The 13,687-nt window shown below is 34.6% G+C and overlaps 1 protein-coding gene across 3 annotated transcripts in view; it reads left to right on the top strand.

Moving 5' to 3' along the window:
• The window catches only part of LOC132552634 (HEAT repeat-containing protein 5B-like), a 61,621-nt gene that overhangs the window by 26,431 nt on the left and 21,503 nt on the right, over nucleotides 1-13,687 (top strand). For all 3 annotated transcript variants that reach the window (XM_060216823.1, XM_060216822.1, XM_060216821.1), the window contains exons 5-10: nucleotides 5,265-5,414; nucleotides 6,969-7,140; nucleotides 11,351-11,505; nucleotides 11,836-12,085; nucleotides 12,627-12,779; nucleotides 13,227-13,477. In XM_060216823.1, coding sequence (XP_060072806.1) covers nucleotides 5,265-5,414; nucleotides 6,969-7,140; nucleotides 11,351-11,505; nucleotides 11,836-12,085; nucleotides 12,627-12,779; nucleotides 13,227-13,477 — 1,131 coding nt within the window. The remainder of the gene's footprint in view (nucleotides 1-5,264; nucleotides 5,415-6,968; nucleotides 7,141-11,350; nucleotides 11,506-11,835; nucleotides 12,086-12,626; nucleotides 12,780-13,226; nucleotides 13,478-13,687) is intronic.

Genomic DNA, 13,687 nt, shown 5'->3' with positions numbered 1-13,687 from the left:
CCAAAACAAAAGAGTGAAATATCAAAGTCAAAAGTGAGAAATATAAAGATTTAAAATAATGATACAAGGGGTATTATTGAAAAAAAAAACTGTTTTAATGTGTGGAAAAATCTGTAACATATTCCAATGAACTTAATCATTGAACAAGACCTGTTTCATGTTGATAAGAATCCAAATTCTCCAGGGTAATTGGATGTTTTATCAGAGTAAGCATGTACATTTATTACAGAACTTAAAAAAACCTATGCAGTGGGAACCCTTATCAAATGTTTAGCATAATGTTTCTGAAACAGAATATTGAATGTTGTTCACATCAGTGTTTTATAGGAAATGTAAGGAATGTAGATATATCTTGGACAGTTTTATTGGATGGCTGCCCATTTTAACATTCTACTTTATGCAAACTTGCACAATCTACTGACGTTGAAGGAATTTTCGGAGAACCGGTGAACATTCCTGTATTATATGAAATAGATAGGGTTTCAGTGTCATTGATAATGTCATAGGAACAAAAAAATAAATTTTATATCAAGTTTCTTGTGGGCAAATTCATGGCATCGTTTGATTCTAATTATGAAACACAAAATATATATAAAGGTTTGTTTCTTGGAGAAAAAAAAAATTGAACAGAGATTTAGATTTTTCATTTAAATGAAAACATTACAGTGAACTTTCTATAGTATCATGGATGCTTATATTTCCAGATGTTGCTATACAAGATGTTTTTCCAGTAACGATATCTTGAAAATGAGGCACAAGTATGCAATTCTTTTAGTGGTTAGAACCTTGAAAAAGGGCTTTACAAGTAATTCCTACACGCACATCAGTAGAGCCATATACATACCAGATAGACTGGTTACAATGAATTGATTTGGAATAAAAACTATACATTTGACTTGTAAAAGTAATTTTCCATTGACTCTGTGCTTTTCCAAGAATACATGATTTGGGTTACAAGTATTATCAAGTTTAAAATTGATCCATGTGACCTTTTTATTCAAAGGTTAGTAATGTCATAAAGCAGGAAGTCTTTGATTGCTGTTTTACTAGAGTTTTGAGCTACAGAAGAAACTAATCCTCGTTTTCCCATCCAATAGGAGATATTATCCTTAGTGTAATGCTTTCCATCGATTTCCAAGGCAAACATTTATTTCCATAAGGGTTTAAATGACGACTCTCCTGCCAAGAACTGTATTTGTTACATTGATCATGAATGTTAGTGTTGGTTTTTTTGTGACAAAATACATCACAACCTGAGCAAATTTTATGTTGTAATAGAAAATGTGGTTTTCAAAATGATTGCGCTTTTATAAAAACCAAATCTTAAACATTGATAAATGTGTTTTATTTTTGTTTTGACAATTCTTCATACAACTGCTATTATTATTGTTATTGTTGCCTTACATTGTGGGAAATGCAAGTGCACATTCCACTCTGTAGTTTGGTTTTGTCCTTGTAGCCATTTCAAATGTTCTAGATACATAGTGACCCAGTTCTTGTTGGGCTTGACTGCTGTTCAATAGATATTGTACAGTCTAGCCAAGGTAGCTTCCTTTGAACTGATGCCAGCCGTATACTCGAAGTCTTGGAACATAGGAGAATGAAGATTTGATTGAAGGAGTCACTTTTTGTTTTAAAAGATTTCAAGTTACATTACAAGGATTGCTGGGAAATTCTGAACAAGGATATCCTGTAAAAGACCAAGTACAAACCTGAAGCTTTTTTAATGAATTCTACTTAAGTTTGCAATTATCTCTCCATATGGTTTGAAATTTAGAATCAGACATGTCCAAGTGATTCAAATATTTTATTTCATGTTATCAATTATTTTCCAGTATTAGATAAGGTGCTTAAGATTGGAATAATGAATGATAGAACAAAAAATTAAATGTGATCTGAATTTAGTATTGTAAATTAGCTGATAATATATTCTCTTTAATGACTGCCATAAGCTACTTTTAGAATTATTAGAAATGAAAGCCAAAACCAGTCTTCTGTTAAAACTAAATTCTAGATAAGATGCTTATATTTCCAGATGTTGCTGATACACTAAATCAAATTAATCTGGTAATAATGTTTGAAAGATTAATTTGTTCATGGAACTTTTTCTGTAAAAATCATCAGTATGCATTAATGAGTCTGGCATATATTTGTATGTTTGTACACACGATGCATGGAAGATTACAATTTTTGCCAAAACAAACACCTGACTCTCCGTCATACTTGTTTGTTTCGTTGATCTGTCTGATCCTTGGAATGGTTTTGGAATATTCTAGCACTGAGTGATGCAGCACGTACAAGCTGCCCTCCTGCCCACTGATATATGTGTTTCTGTTTTGATTAATGGTAATGAGGTAGTCATGATGAAACTATCAAATTTCTCATTGCTGAAATCATTTGACATTTCCCTCCTCTTAAAACTTACCGACAGGAGTAAAAGTATATCAATTTTCACCACAATTGGATTAGGGATTTATAGAGACACTGACTACGGTACTACAGAGTAAGGCAGGTGGATTTTGTCCCAATTTCTCTTGTACTTAATCTGATGGTCAGACAGATAGTTAGTGTAAACCACTCACTTTAAAGTTTCTTTATAGTCTCCCTCTAAGTTAGTGGAAATTAGGGAAAAGGATTGTGTCTGCAAAATGAAATAAGTCCAGTCTCTGCCTGTCTCACCAGAATCACAGTGTCCCAGATGACTTCATTGTTCTTATAACAAGTTCCAGGGGACAGTGGGTTAGTATGGTGTCTCTAAAAGTATGATGCTTCAGACTAGACTTCATGATTGTCTTATAACAAGTTCCAGGGGACAGTGGGTTAGTATGGTGTCTCTAAAAGTATGATGCTCTGAAAGTATGATGCTTCAGACTAGACTTCATGATTGTCTTGTAACAAGTTCCAGGGGACAGTGGGTTAGTATGGTGTCTCTAAAAGTATGATGCTCTAAAAGTATGGTGCCTCAGACTAGATTTCACGATTGTCTTGTTACAAGTTCCAGGAAACAATGGGTTAAGTCCAGTGTCTGTCCCACTTAAAGTGTGGTGTCTCTAAAAAGTATTGTGCCTTAGTCTAGGCAAACTAGACATTATGATTGTTGTAAAAGAATTCCCAGGAAACAATAGGTTAAATTCAGTATCTGTGTCACTCTCACTAAATGTATGGTATCACAGACTTTCATTTAAGGCTTCATTGTGTTAAACCAAGTCTCATGTTAATCTCAGGTTAAGTATTCACATCTAGGGGACAGTATGCTTGTTCTTACGCATATACTGGAGATATAAGATAATGAAATTTGTAATTTTAACACTTTGACTACGTCTTGTGTTAAAACCAAAATTCATCATCTAATCTCCAGCACATGCATTAAAACAATCATAATCTCCACATTCTAAAGTAATTTGAGTCTAAAAATGATGTAATTATCCCAATTTAAAAAAAAAAAAAAATGATAAAATAACAAAAACTAAGATGTGCACAGTTTTGTTTGAACATGTCACTCACATGTTCCTTTGCTCCTTTCCCACTTTCCAGTCAAGTTGTCAATAGATTCGGGTCAAGATGTAGGTTGCATTATCTGTCGAAACTGTTGTTTATATTGATTTCGGGTGTACATACCCAAACTTTGTCGTTGTCTCTAAATGTATCCAGTAAAGGTAGGAGAAAATACCATGTGATTTTTTATTTTATGTTTATGTGTCACTTCATTGAAAATGTCTTTATCAACATTCTGACATTACTGATTCACGTTGTGAGGGGAAAAGTAAATCAGAATATAAGGATCGTCAAACTCTCCACTTCACGTTTTGATGACACGTTTGGGTGTGCCATTAAATGATAAATTTCTCTTATGTTGTTCTTATCCATCTGCCTCAAAAGGACAGATGACCTCCATCATTGGGCTAGTTTCAGTATTCATGAGTATACTGAGGATTAGATCATGAGAATTATCCAATGGAAAAATGTGTTACATAACCACTACTTTAGAATATGTGTTAATGTCCCCACAGATTATAATTCTCCATTCTCAGACAAGACATGTACTGATACAGGGATCTAGATATGAAGACTCCCAAGTGTTTTCCTTTATTGGTTCCTCTCAGAAAAATTATTTGTTCATATAACACTACATTTGGGTTATATTCAAGAGCATGTTGATTTTAGTGTTTCTTATTCACTGTTATATATTGTTTATATCTGAAAGCATTCGTCTTATCACCTTTCAAAACGATAAGGTTTTTAGATGGATTGAGTTTTCTGTAAAAATCTTTTTGAATCTGTCCTGGTTGAAGAAGGTAGATTTTCTGAGCCATTAGAGATGAGATAAGGTTAATTTATAAGGGTGAAACTGTCTGGCTATGACTGAGAATGGATCCTCGGTGTTGTAAATAATTAACACATGTATTTTGGAGAAGTCTGAGGGTAAAAGAGTGTTGTTAGCCATGTGTTTCTGAAGGTTGTATATAGTATGTTGGTTAATGATCTGACATGTGTTTTACATCATAGAAAACTTTCTCGTATCATTTGTGTGTATATTTATAGCGTATTTATTTTACTGTGAAATTTGCTGAAAAATAATATTTAGTAGATTTTTGATAGTTTAATGCATATTTATGTAACTACAGCCTGAGATTGAATGTTTCTATCTGTTTCATCATTTTGTCCATCGAGACCTAAATTCCACACGATCCATTTCTAAGCCATCTAGACTAATGGACAAGCAGTATTTAAGAGCAGGATATGAACTCCTGTGGTAGAAGATGGACTTAAAATCACAAAATATGGATGCATAAATTTCTAAAAGGCAATGTAATTAGGGACATTAAGTTAATTTTGCTGTGAGTTTGTCTCTGCTTAGTGATTTTAAGGACTATTAGCAGAAAGTTTTGGCATGTCAGGAGGCAATCTGTCACATCCTAAATTTACGAATGCTTACACTGATCCTAAACTTTTAGAATTTAAAGACTCATTTAAATGCTTGATATGAAAGAATTAGTTTCCCAAAATTACATATTCATGAAATGATATAATGTCCATTTAAGATCTTTTGATTTATTTTTATCAATAGTTGATTTTATTAATAGTTGATAGAAAATAAAATTTACAAGATATCAATTATGACCTTTATCATGATACTGGACATTAATGTATGTAATTCTGTTGGTTTTTTTTTTTTTATTATTATTATCTCTGATTGCTTGATCTAAAACTTCAAGGGAAACAACTGAGTAAAGAAATATACATTTAATTCTGATATGTTTCAGTCCCAGGGTAGAAGTGAAATCATGATGACATTGGAAAAAGTTGTGGGTGGTGTTGGATCGGCAGGAAGTGGAACCTTCAAGGATGTATACAAAGCCACAAAACAATGCATGACTGACCGGGCTATGTCTGTGAGATTTGCTGCAGCCAAGGTAGGTAACTCTTACTGATTAATCTTCATAACTGTTAATTCCTAGATGCCAGCTGTCTCCTCTCCATTCTGTTTGATAATAAGAAAATCTGGTTTCTCCAGTGTATTTTCTGATACCTCTAAGAAATACCCTCTCTTTTAAGGTTAATAACCTAACCTCTTCAGCATACATACATACATTTTTCCACCCTACATATCCCACCTTTTGAGCAACCCAAACCCCTTTATAACATACCTTTCTCATGTAGGTTCGTAGGATTGTTCCCCTCCTCCAACTCCTTCTCATTAAAAATCATAAATTAGGTTAACATACCCTATCCAGAGTACCTCCTCATTGTAAATTGCCTTACCCTATTTGTATATTCGTTCATTAGACAGCATGAACCTCTCCTGGTTACATTCTCTTGGTAGACAGCCTGAACCCCTCCTGGTTACATTCTCTTGGTAAACAGTGTGTCCCCTACTGGTTACATTCTCTTGGTAGTCAGCCTGAACCTCGCCTGGTTACATTCTCTTGGTAGACAGCCTGAACCTCTCCTGGTTACATTCTCTTGGTAGACAGCCTGAACCCCTCCTGGTTACATTCTCTTGGTAGACAGTGTGTCCCCTACTGGTTACATTCTCTTGGTAGTCAGCCTGAACCCCTCCTGGTTACATTCTCTTGGTAGACAGTGTGTCCCCTCCTGGTTACATTCTCTTGGTAGACAGTGTGTCCCCTCCTGTTTACATTCTTGTGGTAGACAGTGTGTCCCCTCCAATTTACCCTCTAGGTAGGAAGCCCCTCCCTCTCTTGGTTAATTCCTCTAGGTAGGTAAATCCCCCTCCTCCCCCAACATCATTTTCCCTACTATTTCCAGTGAATCATTGAATAGGATAGCAACAAACACATAACACAGGTGCAGCTTTTAATTCAATTAGTTAATTAGTGATTACTCAAGGATGACAAAGTACAGAGGTAAAATTGGGCTCTATTTCTAAGCTATAAATTAGTATATGTACAGTTAGCCTGTAAGTGTTGACTACATTCTGTGATCATGCTTTACCGAGATGGTACAGGTGCTGAGTAACTCATTGTCTCATTACAGTGTTAGGCCATTATCACAGTCCTAATTGACACCGCAGTAGGCAATGACGTAATAGTAATTTTGTTGTTAACATAATAAGCTAAAGTTGTCTATACATTTGTGCCTTAATCAAGAAGTTGATGATTCTGACCTTGGCATAAAGATTAGGTTTACCTTCAAATGTTTGATTTTTCCTGTATTTTCAAATTCTACTTCTTAATTATTTTTTCGTTCAATCAATCTTTGTAATGATGTATGATTATTTTGGAGGAAGTGTACACAACAAGGCATAATGAATGAATTTTATATTGTCTCTTTTCATTTCCATCCTTATTCCATAGAAGTACTGTTAATGAAATAGCTCAGTTTTGTTTCTCTCAAATCTTTTAATGCTAGTTTTGAGTGTATAATGCATAAGCTTGTAAGCAATGTAATTCAGAAGGTATTGAGCCCTTTATTTTTACGCTGTATTCCTGTGTTTGTGTTTGTAGTGTATGTACCAGCTTGTGAATGAGGCTCCTTTCATGTGTACAACGGAACTGGAAACTGTGACAGCTCTCAGCTTCAGGTCCCTGGATGGCTCAAACTATGATGTCCGCTGTGCAATTGCAAAACTTCTTGGCAATCTCCTGGCAACTGCTTTGTCACCCAAGACAGTTTATGGTAAGTTATTTATACGGATGTTTTCATATTTTATAGTTCCATATTAAACGTTTTTGGAAATTAATGCCAAAAAGAGTATTGCCCAAATAAAACAAAGATCGTTTGACATTCTGCGTACTGTTACAGTTCAGACTTCCTCTATTGTTCCCTCATCAGTTTAAAGTACTCAAAACATGTATATATGTGGTGGCTTCAAAAAATGTTATTGACTGCTACATTCCTTATCCTGTGCTGAAATTGCTCAAAAGACTTAATTACGTGCATACAGTCAATTATTTAAACAAATTGTTTGAAAAAAAAACAGTAATTATCATTTATCTTAATGGTAATTGTGTTTAAAGAAGATGATGTACAAGAGAATGGCTTTAAAATACTTTCTAATTGAATCCCCAAGGATCAACATAATAGTGCCGAGCTAACAGAACGGACCTGTAGGTGTTGCTGATGTTGACTTCTATCTTATCTTTACTCTTTACCATGCGATTATTAGTCAGCTCTTACACACGTGTCAAGAATAACGTTTTTCTCACCTTTGAAATTTTCCGTCTTTACAAATCTGCCATCAGACGAAGGGGCAGCAGATGTTACCCATACCAATCTGGCGTGGTCCTTTTCCTTGATAACTTCAATTTCTTATTAAATACTGAAAACTTTGTATGCAGTCAGTCAACTATGACAATACCTGAGATGAATTCGTGTTTCATGGTTCAAAGTTCAAGGTCAAGATCATCATATGTAAAAACTAATCCTTCATAGACTTTTTTTCATATTGTAACATCAAAACATTGTAACATTGTACTATTACAACATAACATTCTGTTTGTACCAGTCGTGACTTTGTACCTTACAACACTATAAAGATGTGATATTGTACCCTTTAAACTCTGTAACATTGTGACATTGTACCATTACAACACTGTAACATGATGACATTCAACCATTACAACACTGTAACATGATGACATTGTACCATTACAACACTGTAACATGATGACATTCAACCATTACAACACTGTAACATAATGACATTGTACCATTACAACACTGTAACATGATGACATTGTACCGTTACAACACTGTAACATGATGACATTGTACCATTACAACACTGTAACATGATGACATTCAACCATTACAACACTGTAACATGATGACATTGTACCGTTACAACACTGTAACATGATGACATTGTACCGTTACAACACTGTAACATGATGACATTGTACCATTACAACACTGTAACATGATGACATTGTACCATTACAACACTGTAATATGATGACATTGAACCATTACAACACTGTAACATGATGACATTGTACCATTACAACACTGTAACATGATGACATTGTACTATTACAACACTGTAACATGATGACATTGTACCATTACAACACTGTAAAATGATGACATTGAACCGTTACAACACTGTAACATAATGACATTGTACCATTACAACACTGTAACATGATGACATTGTACCATTACAACACTGTAACATGATGACATTGTACCATTACAACACTGTAACATGATGACATTGTACCATTACAACACTGTAACATGATGACATTCAACCATTACAACACTGTAACATGATGACATTGTACCGTTACAACACTGTAACATGATGACATTGAACCGTTACAACACTGTAACATAATGACATTGTACCATTACAACACTGTAACATGATGACATTGTACTATTACAACACTGTAAAATGATGACATTCAACCATTACAACACTGTGACATGATGACATTGTACCATTACAACACTGTAACATTCTGACATTGTACCATTACAACACTGTTACATGATGACATTGAACCATTACAACACTGTAACATGATGACATTGTACCATTACAACACTGTAACATGATGACATTGTACCATTACAACACTGTAACATTCTGACATTGTACTGTTACAACACTGTAACATGATGACATTGTACCGTTACAACACTGTAACATGATGACATTGTACCATTACAACACTGTAACATGATGACATTGTACCATTACAACACTGTAACATGATGACATTGTACTATTATGTTACTTAAGAATTGATTGTCTATTTTGTTGCTTGTATGGTCTGATGGATGAAAGTGAACCTTGAGCAAATGAAGTACCAACTCCCATCATGAATACAAATATATTGCTTTGCATTGCTAATGGCCTGTGGTAAACAGAGAACTTGATTTAATTTAAACTGAAAGTCATTATTTTCCTTACTTCCTTCTTTCAAGAATAAATAGACAATGTTCGCACAAATTGTCAACTGTGTTGTTAATCACGCCTCGACTGTGATGGTGGTGAAGATATCAGCGTTAGAGTGTAGCAGTGTAGATGAGAATCTATTACAATCAATAGCAGGACCCATAACAGCTTGTGCTTGTCTGTGCTGCCTCTTGAGCCTGTAATGGTCATAAATTTGTGAGGTTATGTTAAGATCATGTTATGCCAACATGTGATCAGATTTTTAAAATGTCATGCTGTTCATGCGACACATGTAGTCTATGATCAACAAACTCAATAACATACTGATAAAAAGTTATGTTAATGAATCTGTACTCATCCTAGTTATCTCTCTGATAAAAATGATTTTGTTTATTTAGTGGGGATTTTTAAAATCATTTGTTGTCTTGTGATAATGTAGGAAACAAATTCATACATTCTTGTCTCATTTTTGACCAGGCACAGGATCTGGTATAGACAGGGAAAGATTTTTAAAAATCTAGCATGACAGAGATTTACCAGTACTAGATATTTTGTTTTTAATGGTTTAGAAAGTGTCTTACATCGACAGTTGTTAGTTTACAGCATTTCAGTTCAAAGATCTGCAGAAAACGTAATGCACAGGTATAAGCTAATACATCAAACGAATCCTTATCTAATGTTAGCAATAAATTTGTTTACAGTAAAATTGCGAGTCTGTAGCCATTTAGCTCTGGTATCAAAAATTTATGCGTAGATGTGTATTAAAAGATAATATAACTATATTTTGTCAAACCAAATTGTGTGGGGTAGCTGTGAAATTATAGTGTTTTATCAGTTTACTGTGTATTACATCAACTAGAAATCAATAATTTACATTTGATTCAAGCATTCAGCTATCGTATACTGCAAAGCACTAACAGTAAATATTTCATATCAATTAGTTCGGTTAACCTGTGTATCATGTTGGGTAAAGTTACATATTGTAGGTAATTAAAGGTTCTCTTTTCATGGGTAGATTTGAATTGTGAAAGCGTTATAATCGAAATAGTCTTGGAAGATGATAAACTTATTGGGTTCTGTAAAAAACATCAGTAAATTGATTAATTGTGACTATGATTTAGAGCATTGTATTGTGAGTGTGATGTCAAATCACTCTCATTGAAATAAGAAAATTGCACCCTTGCTTTGTTGAACATTACACCATCATAGGAAACACTGTATAAATCATATAGTGGATGTAGAACAAAATAAAAGTTATCTACAACTTGGCTGGCTTACTTAACCTATCTAGACACTTCTTTACTGTATTGCTTCACAGGATATAACTGCTTATACATCATTGTATCTGTTCTATATTGATAATAGAATCCTATACAAGTTGTTATCTTCAGCTTGGCTGACAAAGATATCTTTATACTTTACTGCCAAGCAGGATATTACACAAAACTATCTCCTGTGAAAAGAAGCCAGATCTTAGATCTAGATGATTCAATTTATCATCATTCTATGGATAACTGTTTTAGAAAGGAAGAAGTTTCAGGCATATCAAGTGTTATTTTGTAATATTTCGTCGAGCTTTCTACTGTTTTGCCAGTATTGTATAATGATGATTGGCGGCAAATTTTACTTGACATTGCTGTGCTAATATGATGTAACTTGAATAATTTACCAGAAATAAAAAAAGTGATGAGTGGAAGTAATATAAAGAATATACTTTTATAATGAGAAATACAACTTCTTCTTTTCCATGAATGTTGTTCTGTTCCAGTCTAAATTGATTCCTTTGTGTAAGGTGTTTGGGGAGGTATCTCACCAACCTGTAGCAGCTGAAGTCCGCCAAAGCATTCCTTTGTTCTAATTAATTTGTCATCAGTATATGTACAACTGCATCATCATCCTGCAAATGAAGCATTAACTAAGATGGGTAGTTATGATAGGAATTTGGTTTGATATTCTCTATGTTTGTTTATTTGTTTACAGGAAAGAACAAGCAGCCAAAACTTGAGGAAGTACTGAATCTTCTAGCATCAGGCTTCATCAAGGGAGGTTTTGGCTTTTTGAAGAGTTCCACAGCAGGGGAAATGATTAAAGGCAGTGGAGCCATTAATAGAGAGATTCGTGTTGGTGTCACCCATGTAAGTATAAATGTTTGTCTTAGTTCTATGTTCTGGACCATCTCATTTGTATTATGTGTAGTACTCTATTTAACAATGAATTACACATAATGAAGTTCTTAGCCAAACCATATATTTAGCGAAAAATTAAAAATTGCCCAGTTGAAAACAATATGTCTAAGGTGTCAAGAAAATCAAATATCATTTTGTACAGTATTGGATGAAGATTCAAAGAATTAATAATAGTTCCTGATAGATTTATGTACAAGTCTCTAGAGATCTGTGTGTACAACCATCCATTACACATTTTGTAGCATCAAATGAACACCACATTGACATTATTTGTTGCAGGCATATATTGAGTTTGTTAAGTGTATGGGAGGATTGTGGCTGGAGAGAAATATTTCAATGTTTCTCAATCATGTCCTTGACCTTGTGGCCAGTCCAAAGTCGACACCCACACATGTTGATGCAGTATACGCACGGAAATGCGTCCTCTTTATCATCAGATCTTCTATCGGAGGTCTGCTGGGTGAAAAGGCCCAAATAGCTGCTGCAAAGGAGATTTGCCAGATCATTGTCAAACAGATGAATGCTGCAGGTACTGTAAATGTAACCAGGATATTTAATATAATTTTAACATATTATTAATCTTTTGCAGATTAGTGCAATGATAATTTGCATATCAAAAATAATTGCTGTAGAAACAACATACAGACACTGCAGTTAGCACCATGATATTTTAGCACTATACTTTTAGGGCAAAAAACTGGAAAATAACACAACTTTTTAGATATTTATATTGTAGTTATATATACCATATGGAAAAAAACACTAGTTATGTCTGCAAAGGCATGTCAGGCATCTTGACTGCTCCATTTATAAAATTTGTTTATTACTAAGATCTTTTGAAAGAAGAAAAAAGGAACTATCATGGAGTTCTGGAGGAAGTAATATTTTCATCTTTTAAGATTCTTGTTAATCAAGACACAGGTTTGAATTAGCGGCAACTGGTATTCATTTTTTTTTTCAAATGCTGTAGTGTGGTAGATATGGCAATATTCTTTTTCATGTAGACAGAAAATTGCATGCATATTTGAAGATGTGAATAGTCTGTAACTTAGAAAACTCTTTAATTACAGGTGAAGCAGTGACTGACTCTGTTGATGGTAAATCCCAGAACTGGGATGTGATGGGAAGTCAGCATGTTCTTGTGTGTGCTTTACACGAGCTAGGCAGCCTAGTACTGAGATTAGGTACCTCAGCCAGTCCCCTGGTGTCAGAACCTGCCACCGGTAAGTACAGAGCCAGTGTCTATACCAGCTTAAGGGTATATGGTACCTTTCTGTGATATGCACTCTATAAAGAGTCCTTTGTGAATAACAAGTAAGACCTAGTTAAATTGATGACACATTTGAAAGGTCAACAAGAATTGATAACAAATCATAATTAAAAAAAAAACATAAAAGAATGCTTATATTTACACATTCATATAATACATAATTGTTAGGTAAGTAAATTATTTTTAATTTTAAGGGAAGTAACTCTTACCAAGTTATCTTTATTCAGTTTAGTGAATATAGCATCCAGTTGCAATTTTGATATAGTATCTGCTTTTTAATCTCAAAATTTCTGTTTAGTCTCAGCTTTTTGAAAATAGATTTAGAGAACATGTAAAGAGTAAAGAAATACAGAGAATTATTTCAAAACAATACGTCAAAGGTCCTTGTTTGGATTCACAGGTATAATTGAGCCAGTTGTGTCGGTGTTGATCCATCCTTGCCACGCAGCCCGACTGGCCGCCTCCTGGTGTCTGGGTAGTATCTCAGTGGCTTTACCCTCACAGCTTACACCACTCCTAGATCGTTGTGTAGAGCGCATGGAGAAGCTGAAGTCCTCTCCAGAGGCTGTGTCTGGTTACAGCAGTGCTCTGGCCGCTCTACTGGGCAGGGTGTACCAGTGTCCATTGGGTATCCCTCACGGCAAAGGCAAGGTAAGAACTGATGTCCTACAAGGCAAGATGCATTAAAGTGCCTACTTGGTATTCTTTATGGCAAAAGCAAGGTTAATACCGCTTCCAAACAGGGCAGGGTACGATAGGGTCAAATGAATATCTTCTACAGCAAAGGCAGGTCCTGCCACCCTACTGTGTAGGATGTATTAATGTCCATTTAGAATCTCCCACATCACAGGCCAATACTGC

Source organism: Ylistrum balloti, unplaced genomic scaffold (assembly GCF_031769215.1).
Source record: "Ylistrum balloti isolate Yb309-2 unplaced genomic scaffold, AGI_CSIRO_Ybal_v1 Utg370264, whole genome shotgun sequence".
In the NCBI taxonomy this organism is placed as follows: Eukaryota; Metazoa; Mollusca; class Bivalvia; order Pectinida; family Pectinidae; genus Ylistrum; species Ylistrum balloti.
Note: the sequence above shows the minus strand (reverse complement) of the source record. Positions and strands in the feature narration are given on the sequence as shown.